Consider the following 21070-nt stretch of genomic DNA (forward strand, 5'->3'; position numbering starts at 1 on the left):
AAGATACTTAAGTGCTCTCAGAAGTGTAGTTTATTACGTAGAGCACCCTGGAGCAGAAAACTGACTTGAATTTAAATAGGTCTTGTGAAGCACTGGTGAAAATCAGTGGTGTCTGACATTAGGCAAGTATGGAGGGGGTCCAGTTGTTGGTCAGGATTGCACTGTCAGTGCCTGCTAATCCTTATTAGTTAGGAGTTTTACTACTATCTGTTAATTTCGTTTAGGTTGTTGATTTATTTTTAATGTCGAGTGTCAGAGAGGCTTTGAAGTAGTTAATGTATTGCAGAACCACTCTCATAGGAGAAAAGTGCATCTTTGGCTAGGTTACTTTTTTTCTCAGAAACATGTACATTACTACCAAGGAGTAAGTCTTTAAAAGAGCTAATAAAATTATATTGTCTGTCTTTATTAGATTAAAATATAGATTAGCCAAGAGCTGTATTTGCATGAGCAGAGCGGTTGGTGAGCCTCAGTTTGTTTTGGCAGTGAGGAGCTGTTACAGTGTAAAGCTTTGTGCTAAATAAGCTGACTTGTATGTTCCTTGTTAACTGTTACAGGAAGTTCTGCTCGTTTTATTTCTAAGTACGACAGCAAAAGTGAAACAGCTTCAGGACTAAAGTAAAAGACAGTAAAAATTACTATTATTCAGAATTTTGATCTTCATCTGTCAAGAAGATGGTGATATTGCTTGGATAAGAAAAGCTTAGCGAAAGGCCATATAGAGATGTGTAAAAACACAGGAGCAGGTAATGCTGTTAGGAGCTGTGTATACTGAGCAGAAGCTGAGCAGAGGGTGCCCTGTAGGTGTGCTGAGTCACTCCTGTAACATGACTTGCTCTGGACTGCTGCTGGGAATGATCAGTGCTAACTTGTGTGTGACAAAGTGGCACATGATACACGTGTGCTGGTACATGTTAGATCCAAATAACATATTGGTGAGGGGAGTCAGTATGTACTTCGTACCTGTACTGAAGCAGTCGGAGACTGCGGTTAATGTAAAGGGAGTTGAATTCTAACTGAAAGCAGAAGAGTTTTTCTGTATGTCATCATCTGAAACTGGATGCCGGTGGATATTGGTACAAAGTGTTCTGCATTTTAAAAACTTGCAGAGCCTTCTAGTTATGTGTGGAAGGCTCTGGCCATCACGGACATAACGCAGCTTGGACAGGAGACTGTGTTACCCCTCTGTGGTTAGTGCAGTAGAGTAAGGAATGTGATAAAGCGTTGAGCAGTTGTCCTGGTGATGTGTAGAATGATTCTCTCTTTCTCTGAAGCACTGGCAGGGTCACTGATCTGATTAGTGTGACATTTCCAGTCTGCCTTGAACGTTGGAATTTCAAGGAATTTTTGAGGGTTGGGGGAAGGCCCAGAAGAGAGGAGGAATTTTTCAGGTGTTTCTAGTACTGGCTAAAAAGAGTTTATGGAGGGCTAATCAGAAGGAGGAGACATGCATAGAGGTATCTTATATTATCAAACTTGGAAATAATGAAATAAATCTGACTGGTCCCAGTGTACTATTTGAGGTCTATGTCTGGGTGCATCTTCATTCTTAATTACAGCTTCTTGTCTTCCAACTTAGGTACTGTGGATATGTCTTTTTAGTGTTTTGTTTTCGTGGTTATTGGTATATCTTTGTTTTCCTCAATCATGCACAAAGAAATGTGTGTGTAATACAAAGTGTTGGAAGCTAACAGGTGTGAAAAACTTAACAAATTGAGAGGGTGGGTTAAAAATGTCATAAGGGGAAGGGGATTTTATTTAAATGGGTATGTCTTCTATAAATGTTTGCATTCTTTGCATTTTGCTTGTGTCTGGCATAATAGTGGAGAGAAACATTTAAAAAACCCATATACCATGAAAGTGTGAATATGCTTTCCCTACTTCTATATGTACAAGCAAGTGTCCTTTCTGTAGCGATGGTGGTTCCAACAGCTGTCTGTGATAATGAAACTGTCTTGTTTCCATCATTTTACTGCCATTTGTAATCTCTCTTGTTTAAAGTAGCTCTTAGAAGTTAAAGAATATTTTGTTTCTAGTTATTTCCAAGGTTGTAGCAAGTCACAAACCTTGCAAAAAGGCATGCATCTTTCCCAGCTTCACTTCGCAGGCGTATAACCCATCTATACGCTTTGTGCCTGGGAGGTATTTGTATTGTATCTCAGCGCTTGACTCTGCTTCCTAGTCTGAAGATTGAAGATCCAGCGTGAAAATGGGACTGCGTGTGTGGAAAGCTGTGGCAGCAGCAGTACTTGACTTGGTGCCAGCCTGTATGTGTGCAGCTCACGAACCCTCAGTCCCTGTAATGCCATTCCTGTCTTAAGTGGGACCGGAGGAATTCCACAGTTCTGTGCTGATCTGCTTGGGAGATTTGTTAGCATAGTAGGGTTTGTTGCTCCAACAGCTATTCTTTTTTCCTGTAGGGAAAAGGTTGGCTGGATCAAGCCAGTTAGCCATCTGTTCCAGCAGTTAGACTGTGCTAAATAGATGATTTCCTGAGGTTTCTCCCAGACTTACTTTCTATTGTCAGTGTTATCTGTGGCCTTCCTCTGGCATTCAGGCATCAGTACGTGTCCACAGGTGCTGCAGAATTTGGTGAAACGAGGAGTAGGAGAGATGTTTATCATGGGTAAGGGGGAACTGTCACCCACTGTTGAAATGTACCTCTAGTGATTACATGCCTGCTGCCAGGGCTGTGGGTTTCCCATTCACGCATGATGTGCCCTTCTATTTTGGCAGTTCGGTGCCAGGCTTGGGCTCATTAGAACCCTTCAGAGAGTTGTGCTTGTATGTAAGCTTTTCTTCCATTCTCTAGCCTTTTGAGACCTGCCTTGATAAGGGATCAGGGATGCCACTAATTACTCCTTCCCTTCCCAGACTTCCCAAACATTTCTTTCAACTGTTGAGACTGTAAATAAATATTACCTGTTTCATTATGCCAGTTATCTGGAGTGGACAGAGGTACAGGTGGGAACATGTCTGTTTTGTTTTGTTTTTTAGTGAGTTAACTCATGTTAAAGTTGTGTTCAACTCCTTTTTTCCAGTTCAGAGCCTGGGATGGTGGGATCTCCATGTCCACATCTACTTTCTAGTGTCGATAGTATAGCTTCATGTTAGCTACTGGTTTTAGATTTCCTCAAGTAGTAAAAAACTGCTTTTTAATGCCAGGTTAATAATCAGTGTTTCAAATAGAGTGTTCAAATGGTTTCTGAATTGCAGATGATCTGGGAAACTGTTCATAGGTATTTTAATACCAGCGTGGTAGGAAGGAAGCAATATGATTCAGCTCTTAAATTTTGAACCTCAAGTGGTATTTCATAGCACAACAATATGTACACTGGAATTTACCAAGCTGTGTACTGCTTTTGGCAGAAGGATTTCTATGGAGTTTAAAGGCAATGTCTATTATGGTTTTGTTTTACAAAGAATGATACTAGCTGGAATAGATACCAAGGTTTACTTTAAAATATATAAAGGGAGGCAGGGAAGGCTTGCAAATAAACATCCTGGATGGTTTAGGAAGTTAGCTCAAGTCAAGTAACTTACCAAGTATGTTTTCGTTTGGGTTATGATGATACAGTAGCAATTTGACTGCCTGCTGACAAGATGAAAAAAAATATACTGATTTTTCTATTAAAGAGGTGGTTTGTGACAGAGAGTGGGAGCCCAGAACAACTTTGGCAGATCTTTGGTGGTGGTGGGGTTAACCACAGGCAGTGCCTCTGCCTCAGCACCACTCTGTCTGGGTAGTATTGATTTCTTATTGATTCCTTGTTGGCTGGGAAACAGTGGCTGTGTGGTATTGTACCTATTCTTTTGAAGACAGAAGTAATTGTTTTCATTAGCTTTAGAACTAAACTTTAATGTTTTCTTGATGAAACATGATTAAAAGCTCAACTAGTAGCTCCTCATTGTGTGCCTTAGCAAAATGATGCTAACCCTGAACAGCATTGCACTAAATTCTGGAACAAAAGCCTGAGGCTTTTCAGAGTCGCTCTGTTTTAGCATCAGATTTTTGTTGCTGTCTTAAAATGCTTTGATTCTGAATTGCACAAGTCCTAACTTGAAGTTTCTCTTTGCCTTTACTTGGAATTGAGATTTTGATTTTGAGGTTGTTCTTTAAGCTAAGATTTGATAAAAGGTTGCTGTTTTGCTTATAGAAGAACTTTCTATCTGAACATAATTAGCAAGCAAGCGCACACTCCTTGGTATGAAACCAAAGCCCTGGTGTGTGGGAAAGAAACTTAACATATCTGGGCGATTGGGGTGGTTTGGTTTTTTGTTGCTTTGCTGCTTGATTTAGAAAAATGTGTTCAGTAGTAAGCCTATGTGACCTGCAGTGGTTTTGTGCAAACTTGTCTGGCTTTCTATCACCAGTGATCAGAATTTTTTTTTTATTACCAATTTTTCTTTTGATAATGGTTCTTTTCATATCGCTTCATCTCTCTACTCCTCTATATTTCTCCTCACATGTGGAGTTCTGCTTTTATTTACTTTTCTTTGTCTCAAAGGGATGTCTTGCCTTCCTTTCCCTTATAATTAGTAACATCTGATTTTCTTAGCATTTTGGTTCAAAAGTGCCATGAATAAAGACCTCCCAGGTTCTCCTCTATTGTGTTTCAGTGTAATTTCTCAGTGTATTAAAGATGTTACTTTCACTGTCAGTATAATCTCTAGATAGGCAATGAATGCTATAAACCAGTGTTAGAAAAGGGTCCTTGAGAAACAGTTGGCACTCTTCCAGTCAAAAACAACTTCTAGAAATTTTCTTCCTTCTTTTGAAGGACAGAGCTGCTTGGTGGGCAGACTGAGAGCAAGCTACCAGTGCTCAATTACACCCAGTAATGCATGGAGATTCCCAGGGTAATGCAGACGTGACTGGATAAGTCCACGTGGTACTGGGCAGCTCTGTACAGATCTGTTAGTGTGAAGATGCTGTAGTAGCAGTACTGAGTATTACCTAGCAATGTGTGTGAGCAGTATTGCATGCAGGTAGTGTCTGACTCTACTCCGAGCCATTCATCCAGTTCTTGGGGCTGTTTCTGCAGGGTTGTGTGCCAGTTCAGAGCCCACTGAACTCAGAAGAAAGTTTGCTTGTGATGGAGGTTTTGGATGAAGCCTTGTCTAAGCAAAAATATGTAAAGCTCACAATTAAATACAGTAAAAAGTGGTTTTAATGTAATAAGCACAACAGTCCTTCAAAAATTGCCTTTTTTATTCAAATCTAGTTGATGTTAATTGGCTCATTTGTAAAGAAAAAAAAGAACATAAAACCTAAAAGCTAATTTGTCTTATAACTTCAGTGAGATAATTATCTAACTTGGGGTTTTTTTTCTTAAGCTGCATAACAGCAGAAATGGTTTTAAGTGGCTTTTCCAATGCTAGAGACTAGCTGGAATTAAAGCAAGTTATGACTCAGTCCTCTGATATCAGTACTGTACTCCTAGTTCAGCTGTACCTTTACAAGTGATGTTTACCTAGCATAAAAGATTTCACATGCCTGTGCCAACAGAGAATGCTAATTTTCTGTTTCTGCTTTCTTACAGGTTATGTTTCACACTATGTGCTGACTGTCTGTACTTACAGAAGATATTTAAAAACAAACAGACTTCTTTTTTCAAAGATTTTGATTCCAGTGGAATCTGTGCTTTAGATTTTTGTCTTGTCAGTTAACTCCTGAAGCAATGCCTGTACAAGCTCCACAATGGACGGATTTTCTCTCCTGCCCAATTTGCACACAGACTTTCGACGAAACAATCCGGAAGCCCATCAGCTTGGGTTGTGGCCACACTGTCTGCAAGATGTGCCTCAACAAGCTCCACCGTAAGGCATGCCCTTTTGACCAGACCACTATCAATACAGACATTGAACTCCTTCCTGTGAATTCAGCCTTGCTGCAACTAGTGGGTGCTCAGGTATCGGTGCTTTTTTTTAAAAAAAATCTGTTTCTACGTTGTTATCCATCTTTCTTTTGGGAGGACAACTCATGAATAAAGAATAATGACTCTGTTAACAGTATGTAGAGTAGACATCTACCTTTTTGTAGACTGATGAATACAGGTTTTAGACCTTAGGCATGCTGTAGTAAAGGTGCCCTGAACAACTGTTCAAATTTTGATTCTGCTGGTAGCTGACTGATTTTGTGTTCATCTAATTCAGTGTAACTCTGAGCTACCACCAGAACACGTTGGTTCTGTTTGCTTCCTTCTTCCCTAGCCATTCTTTGCTGAAAGGATGAACTGGAATCAGTGAGCTTAACTGGTGGGAAGCCATTCTTCTGTGGTGGTTTACTTGCTTTACCATGTTCACCCTACAGGCTTGTGATCAGTTGTCCTGAAAGCCAGGAGGGGGAGAGTAAGAGAAGTGAATCAGACCCTTCTGGTAGCAGCCTTTGTACTGCTTTATGTTTAATTTGAAACTGTGCTCTGGAAATGTAACTTTCTGAGCTGGTATATTAACCTAAACCTGTATAGGTGAATGGGGGGAGCCTGCCCGAACTCCCCTTTCTGGTGGAAAGGGCACTCGTAAGGTCAGCTGCACCGCTGATCTGATGGAGGTGAGTACTCCAGTGGCACTGGTACTGACAGCAGCAGCCTGAGAAAAAGGGCAAGGATGTGTGGAAAGCAGCATTGTCCTCCTGTTCAGTTGCAACACAGACTTAAATTGACATAAACTTGGCATGGTTAGATCCTGTGACCCATACCTCCCGGGAGTGGAAAGGATTGTGGACTTGGGGAGAGCAGGGACAATGTTGTGTAACTTACGGGTGAGGGACAAAAATGTAGATGGGATGCAGTTATCATAGAGGGATTATTGTTTTGTTTTGTTCTGCTTCTGTGTCTGGGTTCAGCAGAGTTGGAGGCAGCGAAATTCAAGAAGATCCATAGTTCAGGGAAAATGGAAGAGCTGTGGTGTGGAGGAAAGATGCTCTTAGAATGCTTTTTATTAGGCACTGGGACCTAGAGATCTAGACGTGCTTTTGCCGCTTTTCTTTTCATTTGATTTATCAAGTAATACAGCTAATTTGTTCTGTTGTGGTGTATGGCATAGAAGTTATTTCAGAAGCTTTAAATTTAATTCTGTTTCTGGTTGTGCCAAGTGACTCATCCTGCTCTGCAGGAGACGGTGATGAGACTGTGTGCTTCCATTTCTGTGATATACGTATGCTGCCATCTTTGAAGAGCTTCCAAACAGTGTGAAATCTGTGGGTGATGCCATAAATAAATAAATGCTGTAATTCTTTATCTTCCTTATATCTTCTTCCTTCCTCTCTGGAGTTTCTAGAAAAGTTCCAGCTGTATCCAAATGTCCACGCTTACGATAAATGCCTTTTCCTCTTGCATTTTTTTGGTTGTTCTGTGTGCATTTGTTAAGTTTTGTGAGAAGCTATGTGATAGCTTTTAACTTGAACTTTGTCTGAATTAAAATTTCCATAAAAACAAGATCTTCTGAAATACGATGAAAAATCACCCTGCCTCTGTCACAGGTAATTGAGAACTTTATTCTGGTTTTGCTAGTTAGGCAGCCAGTTCCCTTATGCATATGTGTGAGGTATGAAGAAGGAAGAATGGCTTTATGGTGGTGTTGTATTTGTCTTGAGAGTGCTCTGAACTCTAGGTTCCAACTTTGAATTAATGACGCTATTTCTGTGCTCATTTTTATATCTTAAATTTTTATGTGATCACGAGTCATAGGATTTTTTTGGTGACCTTAAAAAGCTGGAAATATCACCAAAAGAAACAGTATTCCCTTCGCTCTCATTAGCTGCTTGTTCCTGCATGATCCTTACGGGTTGCTTCCAGCTTGAGATCTTCTATGATTCTACGTATGCTGCTTGCTGCATTCTGTTACCTAAACAATAATGGGTCATCTTAGCTGAGTTTTTATTACTGATGAACTTTCCCCTTAAGAGACATTTGCACTACCTCCCACCCCCCCAGCTCCTAATTTCAATGAGGATGTGAATGAAATCAGTGTTCAGTGTAACTCACCCTCCCTTTCCCTTCCTGGCACCTGTGGAGTACTAGAAAACAAGTACACTATTTTCAGTGAAGGAACAGGGAAACATTTGCTGTTTTCCACTAGTATCTCTAAGGCCATTTAAAAAATACTTTCACAGAAAAAGGCTTGGGGTGGGGGGTGTGTACTTTAGAGAAACTACAGTGATTTTTTAACTCTGTCCCATTAAGAAGGTGGGCTCTTTGGTACATGTCAATGAAAATGATCTGTGAGCAGCAAGCTGGTTTATGAAGCATGAGTAGTATCATAAATTTTGATGAAACTAAGTCCATTTTCTTGTTCTTCTGCTTGGCGTCAGGAGGGTGTATGCGTTGTTAATGTCCTCTAATCTCTCAAACAACCCCCTGTACACCTTAACCTGAGTCCATGGAGACTTGTAATACTTTATTTTTAAATGATAAATTCCAAAGTACAGGTTTCCTTTTAGAGTGAAATACAATACAACACAATGAAAGCTTTTATCTGGGGGGCGAAAGAACAGTTTGTTCTTTTCCCTGTGGGGAGGCTTCTGAGAAGTTCACACATTTATAAGTGTTAAGTGCTTTTTTGCTGGAGGCAGAGGAGGGAACCAGGCAGTTTGAAGAAGCAAATCTATTCTGTCATGACTGGCAGCAATGATAGGATTCCAGGGCAAGTCACATTGCTTGGCTTTTGCACAGGCACAATGGGTGAAATGAGCAGAACTGTACTTCTGGGGAAAATGTGCTAAATTTGTCACACAGTCACCCGAGAAAGCAGTAACCTATTTCTCAGACAATAGCGGTTGCTTGCGCTCTCTGTAGATTTTGTCACTTTAATGGTGAAGAGAGTTGGTTTCTTTCTCGAATAACAGGCTGTTTCTCGGTTTTTGCCTTTCCCCACCCCTTTGCAAAAATGAAACCTGTTGCTCAGGTTATAGCCACCCTTGATGTGAAAATTAACTGTTGCAGACACACAAATTCCTGCTGCCCTGCTGTAGCATGGCACACATCAACAGTGGTTACAGGGCCTGTTCTGGAAGGCAGTGGTCAGGCAATTCAGCCCACATATAGATAAGTTCAGCCATATAAGATGAGGGTTGAGGGGCAGAAGGGATTGTAAGGGGAAGATGAGAATTACTCCTGGGAGAGCTGGAAATAGCTGAGTGCCTAAGCAGGAGCTAAGCATATTGTGAGGAAAGGGAGAGGCACAGTGGCTGCCTTAAACACAAATTAAGGAAGGCGTTCATGGGATACCTTGCTTTTTAAACTTCTTGGGTAAAGAAATCCCTTAAGCCAGTTTCTATGGGAATGAGGGTTTGAGTTTTAACTATTCAAGCATCCACATAGTACTCGCTATATGCACCTATTTTAAACATTCCCCAGGCCAGTGTTTTGAAGGTGCAGAATCATGGATCTGTCATCTAAGCTCTTCCCTCCTGTTTTTTTAACACATGAAACAGCAGTGTGCACGTTCCAAACAGGTGACATTAAGTGGCAAAAATTACTGAGGTGCTTTAATTTCTTTCATAGTCTCCTGCTGGATGTGATAAATAAAATTCTAGGCATTAGGCAATGGGGTCATGCATATGACAAGAGAACAGGTGAGTGATCTTAACAGCCCTTTCAAAAGTGGAAGATTACAATCACAGAGATATTAGTGTCACATTTCAATAATATTTTTATTGTTATCTCTGGTGGAATGAGGTACTTCAAAAGAAGATTTATCTGTGAAGTAGCTGTCCTTAGTGTGAACTCTTGAGGAACTGAAGACAGTAGGCTTTGGGTTTTTTTTGTTTGGGGTTTGTTTTTTTTTTTGGCAGGAAGCGAATCATCCATTCACAGGGGGGTGGTATATTGAGGGAAGGAGTTTTCAGACCCAACAAGAAGGCGTTTGGTCTTTTTAACATGTTCTCATACTGTGCAATTAGATGTCTAATGGTAATTAGCAACAACTCAAGCTGACATCTTTCATCAAATTACGCTTAAATGACCAACTCAAAATCACTGCCTGGTATGAGATGATGCTTTAGCATTCTTTTCCGGTCCCCTTCCTCATGCCGTCATAACCTGCCTCTTCCCACAGCCACAAGTAGTCATGCTGATGGGCAGCATTCCACTACCAAGGTACTCGCAGTCATTGCCAAGGCAAATGCATGCAGAATTATCACAAATTTAAAGTAATTAAACAGCTGAGATTATTTTTCCTGTCTTGTTCTAGTCCCCCTTGGGAGGTGTTTATTATATTATGTAAATATATTTGCACTGAAAAGTGTGATAAGGGTGTGGTGTCTGGAAGAGTGGAATATTGAGTGAGGATGAAAATAATGAACTTGCTCTGCAGGGCATCTGTTTTGAGACTCTCAAGAGGTGTTGTAACATAAGTGACTATAGGGTCCTGCACGGTATTGAAAGGCTATTTTGTGAAGGGGAAGCAAAAATGCTTTAGAGTTATTTCTCAGTTGTCCGTCAGTAATTCCATGATAAGAGCCAAAATTAATGCACAGATCTCCCGTGACTTTTATGAATCATGTGTTTACCATTTTTCTCTTGGTAGATACCATTGTTATAATCATTCTAGCCTTAAAATATTTTAAATGTCTCAGAAGTGCATATAAGAGAAGCAGCAAAAGGGCAGATTACTTGGAAGTTTTGCTGTGTGTTGCATTGCATGAGTGAAGATGGAAGTGTGTGTGAGGTGAAATATATTCTCTTCCCCTGAAAATGGGTGAAACTTAAAAATAATCATCTTGTTTTACTGTTTAGTTACTACACTGGCTCCAGCTTGGGATGAAAGTTAAACTGTAATCTTTCAGCCTCGTTTTGCAAACAGTACAGTTGTGCAAGGCATTTAGATTTTTACACTGAAGCTTCACTTGCAAAGAGAAGAAATGGGAATGATATGCAGATAGTGTTGAACAGCTTGATTAACTCTTGGAAGCTTTTCTATGCCAGCTTTTTCCTGGGGCAGGGGGGAGCTTTCTGTTAGCTGCCTAGACAGCCCTTGTGCCTCGCTGATGGAGTTAGTGTTGCATATGGCATTCCAAACTGCTGCAGTGAATGTATGCTAAACCTACCTTAACAAGATGGAAATCCAGGGCTGAACACAGCTTCCTGTCCCATGTCTGTTCCAAACCTCCTTTGTCTGCTGCGTGTTGTGACACTGTGGTTGTATTTCAAGTTGTTGCCAGTGCCAGATTGCATGCTTGCAGGAGTAAATAGGAATTTGCACAAAATACATTACAGCAGTAAATAGGGCACACGGACTGTGTAGTCTCTGTCTCAGCACAAATGCATGAGATGTGTGTTGTTTGATCAATAAGCCAGTTCTGCTTGTATAACTTCCCAGACAGAGGCAGACTGCTAAAATGGCAGTGGCTTTGAAAAGGAGGTGGAGTATTTGGTGTGTTCTGTTAACATGAAAGCAAATATTGAAGGTGTTAATATTTGTTTCCCAAATCCTGAGAAACCAGTCCAGCTGAGGCTGTTGCTGTTGCAACAGTTACAACTGACCACTGTAACATATAGTTGCAAAATTGCCTGTAAGCTTTCTTGCTTACAGACAAAAAAAAAAAAACAAACACCCCAAAGAAAGACAACCCTATTACCGAAATTAAAACAAAACAACAAAAAAAACCACCCCACAGAACTTCAGATGTTAACTGCAGTCTGTGAAAAGCATCCAGGCTAACCTTGCTGTCTTGGTGTGATAAAACATGGGTTTGATTTTCCCTTTAATAGGGATAAAAGGGGCGTTGTCTGATCCAGGCTATCTTGATTATGTCAGTTTTGAGGTGGCATCAGCTCTCTTAATTGCAGCTGATATGTATACTCAGAGACTTTTTTGTCACCTGCTGTAAAAGCCAGAGTGATCCAGCTAGTAACTTTTTATTTGGCCATGTGTGTCAAATGAGCAACTTAGCATGCGTAGTTGTATAAACCTGTAGGAGAAGTATGATCTCATTGATTACTTCCTATGAAAATTTATTATTTTCTATTAAAATTGATAGGAAAGCTCCTGTCTGCTTTGGTGACAACATTATGTGTGTGTGTGTAGATATATCTATTTAGATATGTTCAGTGCTTTTATTTGCTGCTGCCATCATAATGCTACTCTCTACATGGCTGAGTTGCATGTGAAGGTTAGCGGGTTTGTAGCTGTCTTTAACTCAAGCATTAAAGGCTTGTGCTCTTACACTGAGGGCCTGAGTTGTTCCCTGTAAGCAGAGATTAGCGTGAGATTAGTGTGCTATTACCAGTGGGATAGTGATTGACTTAGAAATAGAAGTCTGAGATCTATTTGCACTTCAAGCACTTTTTGCGTTATGCTATTGCATTTAGTCTTCTGAGAAATTCCTGTTCCCTATACTATCACATAGATAACTGATTGCTGAATGGTGATGTTGAGAAACATTAGTACAGTTGTATACTGCACTCTCAAATTTGTTTAAAGCTTTAAGAGTTTACCTGGAGGAAAACAAAACTAAAATTATAACTTGGGGGGAGGGGTGGTCCAACATCCCTTTGAAAAATCCTAATTTCTGCTGAATGCCTGGATGAAGGAATAAATGCCACAACCAAAAAAAGCCCCACACACATATACCCCAAGGATGTAAGTGGCCTGTGGTGTCAGATTAATACTTGCAGGGTGTGTTCATATGCACTGTGTAACATAACTTGGTCTTGCTGCTTGATAATTGAGTCTAGTTAGAATACGTTCCAAGGGTGTCTTAAAATATCTGCTGCTAAGTCTTTCTTCCCACAAATCCAAATAACTCCAGTCACGTATCCCTGGATGATTTTAGAGCTGTGAGGCCCTAGATATGAATCTCTGCTACCTGCAAACCAGGGTTTGTCTTATTTGATTGCCAGCCAGCCAGCTTTGGAAATGTCTCGATATGTGTGTTATTTCAGCCAGAGTTTTGCAGTTATAAGTAGCAGCATGTTATCATGTAATACTTTTTGTCACAGAATAAACCCTTCTGCTTCTCGTTCCTGTTAGCCACTAAATAAAACAAGTCTGCTAAACATAAATTCTTTACGTTATTTTTTTTAACACTGGTTTTTTTTTAATGTTGTTTGTTCATTAAACAAGCTGGAAAAATGCTTACTAATATAGAAAGAAACCCAAAGGGGAGGAAAACAGGAAATACTTGATATTAACAAGTGTTTGTAAGCATGGCTGCCATTTATTTGTGTATATTCATTGTAGATGTACATGTCATCTCTTTTCAGGTTCCTGAGCAGCAGCCAATTACTTTATGTAGTGGAGCTGAAGACACCAAGCATTATGAGGAGGGCAAAAAATGTGTGGAAGAGTTGGCGTTGTACCTCAAACCACTCAGCAGCGCGAGAGGTAGTTCCTGCATTGTTTCCTTTGAAAATGAAAGCTAGAAACAAATAAGAGGCAAAACAAACTATCCAAATGATTAGTTAGCTTGTTTGAAAAACAGATATAAATCTAGTTTAAAAAACAAAATGAAACAAATTTCCTAAGTATTAAGGTTATGTCTTCACAGCAGCGGGGGTGGGGGGCAGTGGAATCTAAAGGCATTTTGTTAAAACTGATACTGAGAAAAGGCTGTGGTATTTGGCCATGGTATAGTAAGTTGAACCAAACTTTGTAACTGGGGTTGACTTCTGCAGACTAAGTACAAATAGATAATTCTGCTTTTTTTTTTTTTTTTTTTTTGAGTTATGCTTTGCTTTGAGAACTGTAGTAACACAGCTTGTTTGTGGAGGAGGAATAAACTGAAATGAGAAAGTTACTGCATATGGGGTATATAAGAGAAATAAGTAATAGTCTGTTTATACAAGGTCTTACACAAGAGCTGAGTCAATCTGAGTAGTTCTAATTTAGCTAAACTGCACTGGGTTCAAGAGTATGGATTTTATCTGTATTACATATGGTGGACTCGGGGAAAAATCTGTCAACTTAAGTAGTAGAGGTGAGCATCATGGGCATTATTGAATTTTTTACAAAATGCTGTCTCAGGCTTTTCCAGCTAGCGCAGTGTGATAGCAATACTACTCTGAGTAGCAGTGGCCCAATGAATAAGCTTGGGTGCTGTAGAACAAACTCGGTATGGCAGCCATATGTCCCGCAAGTCACTTGTTCCTTTAACCTGCTTTATGTGGCTCCCAGCGCATCTGTGAATCGCAGGTTTTGCACATAAAAAAATATCAGCCAAGCAGTTTTGAAATTAGGTGTAAGTTTGTTTGGCTAGGCCAAAGCAGTGAAGATACTAGATGCAGATAAGAAGCTAAATGTCTGGTGAAAACAGACAGACATCAAAGGCAGCAGTGATCCCTGAAGCCCATGAATAAGGGAACTGCATGATGATTTTACCTTTGAGGAGACACCTGGGAATCTGTATGGGAAGGTGCAGGACAGATTACCAACACAAGGAGAGAATTCATTAGTGGTTCCACCTTCTTAGAGAGCCAAAAGAGTCAATCGCACTACTTAAAACCTGTGGGAAAGCTGACTCCCAGGAACTGTTTGCTTTTAATGCCAAGTAAAGTAAACTGACAAAAATGAACTTCTGATATGCCTTCTCTAGTGTTCTGTTTAACTAAGTGGACATCAGGACAGCTAGGTTTACACTTCTGCAGTACAGTGGTTGAAGGCTGACAGAAGAAGAGGAGATGATACGAGGTAGTTTATTATTTTTTTTCTGCTTCACTTTGTTTTGGAGGTGTGGGTCTTAACAGTACTACTCAGAGCGTGCTAAGTCGTCCCATGCAACGGAAACTTGTGACATTAGTTCATTGCCAGCTAGTGGAGGAAGAAGGGCGGATCAGAGCCATGCGTGCAGCACGGTCACTTGGTGAAAGAACAGTCACAGAGCTCATTCTTCAGCATCAAAATCCTCAGCAGCTCTCCTCCAACCTCTGGGCTGCAGTGAGAGCCAGGGGGTGCCAGTTCCTTGGACCAGGTAGGTAACATCACAGTACTACTTCTATACTAGAAGCAACTGAGAAATGAGGATTGATAAATGGGTGTCAGATTGCCTGAGTGATTTTTATTATTTTTTTTAATTAGGCAGTGGATTAATTTCTTAATAGTAAGTCTTCAGAACTAATGATACATCTATTGGGCTGCTGTCACAGATTTTCTTGCATTTTTAGTGCTTTTGCAAGTCTTCTATAAAATTCAGAATAATGTGTGTCCTTTTGTTCTTGTGCTAAGTTCAAATGGAAGTAGTTCATCACTTGCTACACTCAGAAGACCCTTGTGGAAAAAAATTATGTTACTAGAAGTGACTGGACATAGCTGCTTTTCCTTCTCTTTGGTAACAAACATACAAAACAGTTGTGGGGAGTTTTATTACATTTGGGGGGGTGTGTGTATGCATTTTTAAAAAGTACTTAAAAATTAAATTCCTTTTCATAGAATTCTTAAGCAATCAATTTTGCTTAAATAATTGAAGTTTTGTTACTGAAAATGTAGACTTAACTTGAAGACCAACAGAAAGAATGCCTTGAAATAGGAAGCCAGTTTCTTAAAGAAAAAAATGAAGAAGCTTTCCCCCACTGAACCAAACTATGGAAGAGTAACTTTGGGATGCTAACTTTTGAACTACTGTGGGGAAGAGAGGCTTGTTAAATGGCAAAATATGTGGTGTTACAGCACCTGATTTATTTGTGTGGACATCAGTTCTCTTTTACCTGTGTGGGAACCAACCTTGCACTCAGCCTGTCAGCTTTTTCTGCTGGGATAGATGTGGGATGTAGATAGTACACTTTGAAAAATTGCTAATAATCAAGAGGGACATAGAGACAGGAACAAAGAAGTCTTCCTATCATCTGAAACCCAAAATAGAACTACTACTACTACTACTAAAATTTAAGTCTTATTTCCCCGGGCACAGTCTAGGACTCTGAAGATGTTCCTTTGCTCTTTTCCCTCCCTTCTTGCTGAGCTCCCTTTCCCATCTGTGAGTGTGTGTGTTGTGGGGGAGGGGGCCTGTAGCCATCTCCCACTTGTAGGAAAGCAAGAATCTGCAGAAATCTTTCTTGGTCTTCTCTCATTCTTTGTCTCTTCTTTGCGTTTTCCCCCCCACCAGCAATGCAAGAGGAGGCTTTAAAGCTGGTTCTGCTGGCTCTGGAAGATGGATCTGCTTTGTCACGAAAGGTCTTGGTTCTCTTTGTGGTTCAGAGGCTGGAGCCGCGATTTCCTCAAGCTTCTAAAACTAGCATTGGGCATGTTGTCCAGCTTCTTTACAGAGCCTCATGCTTCAAGGTATGAAGAAGATTCTTTTTGGAGATTTCATAATGCTGTGAAAACTATTGGGTTTACACTTTGAGTTTTCATTGTTCTGTAACATAAAAATAGATGTAGTTCTAGAAAATATTATTCATGTAGTCACACATATTTGGAGAGTTCTCTGTTGTACAGCTATGATGGCAATGTAGGCTAAAATTGCAACTGTAAGCTGTAAAGCTAGGTTTTGACTCTGTCCAGGTTTAATAGGTGCCCAGTAAGAAAACTTGTATGTAAGTCAGCATGGCTTATCTCCTTAAAGGAGGCTTAAAGCTGGAAAAGCCCCCGTTCAGTTAATTGAGTAGTGATGTAGTTAGAAATAAAGGAATGTGAGGCTTTTGGATATCAGTGTTGTATAAAGGGAACTTAAGCTGCTTGATCTGCTTTCAGTATTTAATGGTCCATTCCTAGGTCCTCAACTTAAATGTCATTCACTTTTGCTAACTGAGGTGAAAAACATTTTGTGTGCTTCTAATTGTACCCTCAAACAAAATTCTGCAAAAAAAAAAAAAAAACACAAAACACCCTGACCGGAGAAGTAAGGTGTGGATGCTATAAAGTTGTTTTAGGAAGTATTGACACTTCCACCAGTATCTGGGTCAGAGTAAGTTACGTTCAATAATCCATTTCATAGAGGTTCAGCTTTATGAGGAGTGTGTTATTTTAGTAGGAACTAGCGTTTGCTGCGTGGTGTCATAGTTGAGTTTGGGAGGAAGAACTTCATTGTTGACTGAAGATTTCACTTGCCTTAGACTTTACGTAATCTCTGCTTTATCCTGCTTAATTGTATTTGGCTCGTTTCTCCCTATTAGGTGACAAAGCGGGATGAGGATTCCTCTCTGATGCAACTGAAAGAGGAATTTCGGACTTACGAAGCTCTGAGAAGGGAACATGATTCCCAGATAGTTCAAATAGCTATGGAAGCAGGTTTACGCATTGCACCAGATCAGTGGTCCTCACTGTTATACGGAGACCAGTCCCACAAATCCCACATGCAGTCCATCATTGACAAGGTAAAGCCACCTAAAATCAGCCTTGTCTATCTTGTTTGCAACTGTAGTAGATTTAAATGCTTGTAACATGATTTTACAAGTTGTGCCCATGTGTACTCGCCCATTAATCATTTCCCCTGTTATTTCAAAACTTGTTGTGGCCTAATTAATTCAAATATGTATTTGTAACCAACCTAATGAATCTTGCTCCCTCTGCCATCCTGCCATCTCTTTCTACTTTACTTCTTTCTGCAGGTGGGAAGCCACAAAGGTTAGCTACACGGTTGGGATGTGTCCTTTCTTAACAGCTGATAACTGCCAATGTAGTAACAGGGGTTAATGGTTCATGTTTCCAGGCAGGTCTACACCTGAAGTAAGAAAGATGTGGAAGCACATTCCTTAAATAAAATTACTTGATTCTGGAAATGCTCTGATCCCTTGAAGTTTAAATTAAATGGTTTCTAATATTCTCTGGGTGCCAGCACAACACAGAAAAGAAATAGGTTGTATTGGTAGAAAAAATACCAGCCTTTGTTTTGTCTATTTAGAGCTGTATTTTAACCTGCAGTGTCAAAGAATTGTGTGTTCATATGCCAGAGAAAGAATTTAATAGAAGGTACTGACTGAAATGGGCTTGTGTGAAAAGCATTTTATTCCAGTTTTGGAAGACTGCTCTTGTGAGCCTGTGGACCAACCTTCAGAAACCATGAGGATTGCTTTGCCTGTAGAAAGTTAATTATAATAATTTTTTTAAGTTGCAGACCCCAGCCTCATTTGCGCAGAGTGTTCAGGAACTAACTATTGCTCTTCAGAGGACCGGAGATCCAGCTAACCTGAATCGTCTTCGACCTCACCTAGAGCTCCTGGCAAACATTGATCCCAGTCCAGGTAAGTTTTAGATGTTTTATAAAAACCTTTGACTTACAGTTTACAAAGAGGAGCTTAGCCCTGTTGAAGGATTGAAAGCTGTTCATCAAATGCAAGGAACGTCTTCTAACTCATAAACTTAAGATTCTTGAGTGATATTCATAATCAGCCTGGGAACGGTAGTAATCTTTGTGAGGAACTAAACTATTTTGAAGCTAAAAAAGATTCAAAAGTATGGCAGGAATAATTTCACCGCTTCTCTGAAGAGAGCTTCCTTGTTTGACTGCTCTGCATGAGCATGGATGAGGATGTTGAATACATACAATCTTGCGAGGTGACATGGTGTGTACTTGATATTGGGCAATGCTACCAGGGGGAGTGGCAGCAGTCTTGGCTTCCTTATTTTCCCCTTTTTTAGTACATGTGCTGCCATTTGAAATCAGATTTGCAAAGCAACAGGAAGATTGCTAGAACCACTGTGCTTAATGCAGAGCCTTAGCTGTCACTGGGATCTTTCTCTCCAGTCCTTCACCAGAGGAAATAATTTGTGAACAAGTAGGGAAAGTAGTCAAGAAAACACCAAATTAAGGACTTCTATTAACTTATCTAAAAATAGGATGTCTTTTTCTTTGTTCTAGAAATTCTGTGTATTAGTTTTTGATCTGAGGTCTCTAGCCTGCAGACATTTCACTTGGAAGACTCTCAGAGGCAGCGTTAAATCATAAGGCACCTTCTGTGTAAACAGTTTTGGATTCTAAAGTACAGTTTTGATGGATTGATTAGACAGAAGCTGGGAAAAAATCAGTCTAGGCAAGAAAGGTTTGTTATGCTAGGGAATTCAGTATTTTCCTTGTTCATGCGTAGTTCTGCAAAGGTGTGAAGGACAGTCGGGGAAGGGGACGATAGTTGGAAAGAGTATAACTGGGAAATAATCTTACGTTGTTGACAGGAGAGAAAAATGGAAATTGTTGAAAAAGCGGCACTGTGAGGATGGACTGCCTGAGGGAGAAGGGAAGGGACAGAACAGAGTGCTGTGGCTGAAGTTTTGTTTTATACCTATTAGTATTATCAAAATCAATATCAAAATGCTGTGAAGACCTAAACTTTGGTTTCGGGAGGTAAAAATTTTTAGTTACCAATTTGTTTGTTCAAGCAAATAGTTACCTCTCAAATGGGGACCAGTTGTACTTTACAGATAAAGGAGATGCAGTGCTTTCTTCCCAAATCTTTCATGCTGTAACAAGTCAGGGACAAAACTCTGTGTGTACTGCAAATTTGTTAGCCAAAGGCTGATATGGAAAGTGGAATTGCTAGTAGTCTTAATCAGTTTCAGTAGGTGAGTCTGATCTTGATGCTTCTCTTCTGTGCTGTTGAGTTGCTTCCCTGTTGTTCTATAGGTACATTGAGGTTCCTCTGGAAGTGTAGTCCTTGCGAGCAGAATAGAATGTAATTATGCCAAGATCTTGAAAGGCACTTTGAGGTCTTCTGTTTTACAGCAGGGTGTGTAGGCACGTGGTGGGAGTGTCATCTGCTGGAATGGATTAAACAATTAGAAAAGGAAATTGGCTAGAAGAAACAAGTGCCCCTATAGAATTGCGACTGTAGAGTTTATTCACATTGCTCTGTTAGAGGGTGTTCTGATACATAGATGCGCCTTGTGACATTTTTCCATCTGAGAAGCAGCAATTTCTGTTGCTGTTCAGTGACTGTGTCTGTGTGATCTAGGCCAGTGATGGTATTTGTACAGAATGATTTTACCTACTGGGGTCTGAATGTGAAGAGAGATTTTCAGCCTGATTTTTTTTTTTTTTTTTTTTTAATTACATGCGGAATTTGTACAATGCATTTACTCTGGAGTTCTTGTGATATGTGGAGATTCTGGTAAAAGGAAATAATTTGACGTGTTAATACTAGTCTTGCTGGCTCGTTTGGTATTTTGTGTGGTTTAATCTTGAGTCTATAGGTAGCTTTATTCTTTAAGTGGTGCTTTTCCCTTGAATTAAGGTGCTGAATGCTTTTATCTAATAACACATTTCTGATAAAAACTCTTCAGTTGTCTGGTGAAGTTTTGCAATACTGATGGTTTCTCCATACCTGGTTTTGGAAGACTCCTTCTGATCTTTCTTTTTATATTCTGTTTGCTGTCAATGCAATAGATGCTCCACCTCCGACATGGGAACAGTTGGAAAACGGACTAGTTGCTGTGAGGACTGTGGTTCACGGCTTGGTTGATTATATCCAGAATCACAGCAAGAAAGGAACAGATCAGCAACAGGTAAAAGCCAAATAATTTAAGTGCTTACCCCTAAATTTTATTGGCAGTACCTAATAGTAGAGGTTTACTAATGTCACCTGGAGGAGATTTGCTTTGACAAAGAGCTGATGGAAAACATCACTGCTGTGACATATTTATCAAAAAAGAAACGAACAAGAAAGGAAAAAACCCAAATCACTACGCCTCACGCCCCCCTATACCTGTGGCATTAATTTGCACAGCTCACTAGGGTGAAAACAGTCTGATTGTGCTGCAAGTTTAGGGAAATGAATAAACAACCCTCCTGACTAGAGGGTGGGGAAGAGAGGTCGGGGTGCCTGGCACTATCATCTGTGTGAATTTTCTTGGGTTTGTTTTAACGGGACATATTTCAGCCAGATGGCTCTGTGTTAATGAATTATTCTTATACCTGTACTTAGTGGTCTGTAAAGTTTGAAGATTTGGGGTAACATCATATAAAGATGCAATTCACATTCCTGAAACTTTTTTTGTATCTGAAAGAAAATGATGTTGTCACATACATAATTAGCTTACCTCATAGTTATCTTACCACATGTTCCTTTGATCTCATTTTGTATTATAGCTAAGTTGATACAAATGCTAGCTGCTGCTGCAAGACAGAGCTGCCTGTCACGCAGTTCCCCACCCCCTCCCTTGCTTTGGCACTTATCCTTTTGGAGAGCTGGTTTGGGGAGCA

At 40.1% G+C, this 21070-nt stretch overlaps 1 protein-coding gene across 9 annotated transcripts in view; it reads left to right on the forward strand.

Moving 5' to 3' along the window:
• RC3H1 (ring finger and CCCH-type domains 1) overlaps nt 1-21070 on the forward strand; it is a 66114-nt gene that overhangs the window by 17996 nt on the left and 27048 nt on the right. For 8 of the 9 annotated variants that reach the window (XM_037403618.1, XM_037403627.1, XM_037403620.1 and 5 more), the window contains exons 2-8: nt 5544-5912; nt 13209-13329; nt 14672-14911; nt 16043-16218; nt 17052-17252; nt 17987-18119; nt 20255-20373. In XM_037403618.1, coding sequence (XP_037259515.1) covers nt 5682-5912; nt 13209-13329; nt 14672-14911; nt 16043-16218; nt 17052-17252; nt 17987-18119; nt 20255-20373 — 1221 coding nt within the window. In that variant the 5' untranslated portion in view covers nt 5544-5681. The remainder of the gene's footprint in view (nt 1-5543; nt 5913-13208; nt 13330-14671; nt 14912-16042; nt 16219-17051; nt 17253-17986; nt 18120-20254; nt 20374-21070) is intronic. The other variant, XM_037403621.1, reaches the window with a different exon arrangement.

The sequence above is a fragment of the Falco rusticolus genome, chromosome 11, assembly GCF_015220075.1.
Source record: "Falco rusticolus isolate bFalRus1 chromosome 11, bFalRus1.pri, whole genome shotgun sequence".
NCBI classification, from domain to species: Eukaryota; Metazoa; Chordata; class Aves; order Falconiformes; family Falconidae; genus Falco; species Falco rusticolus.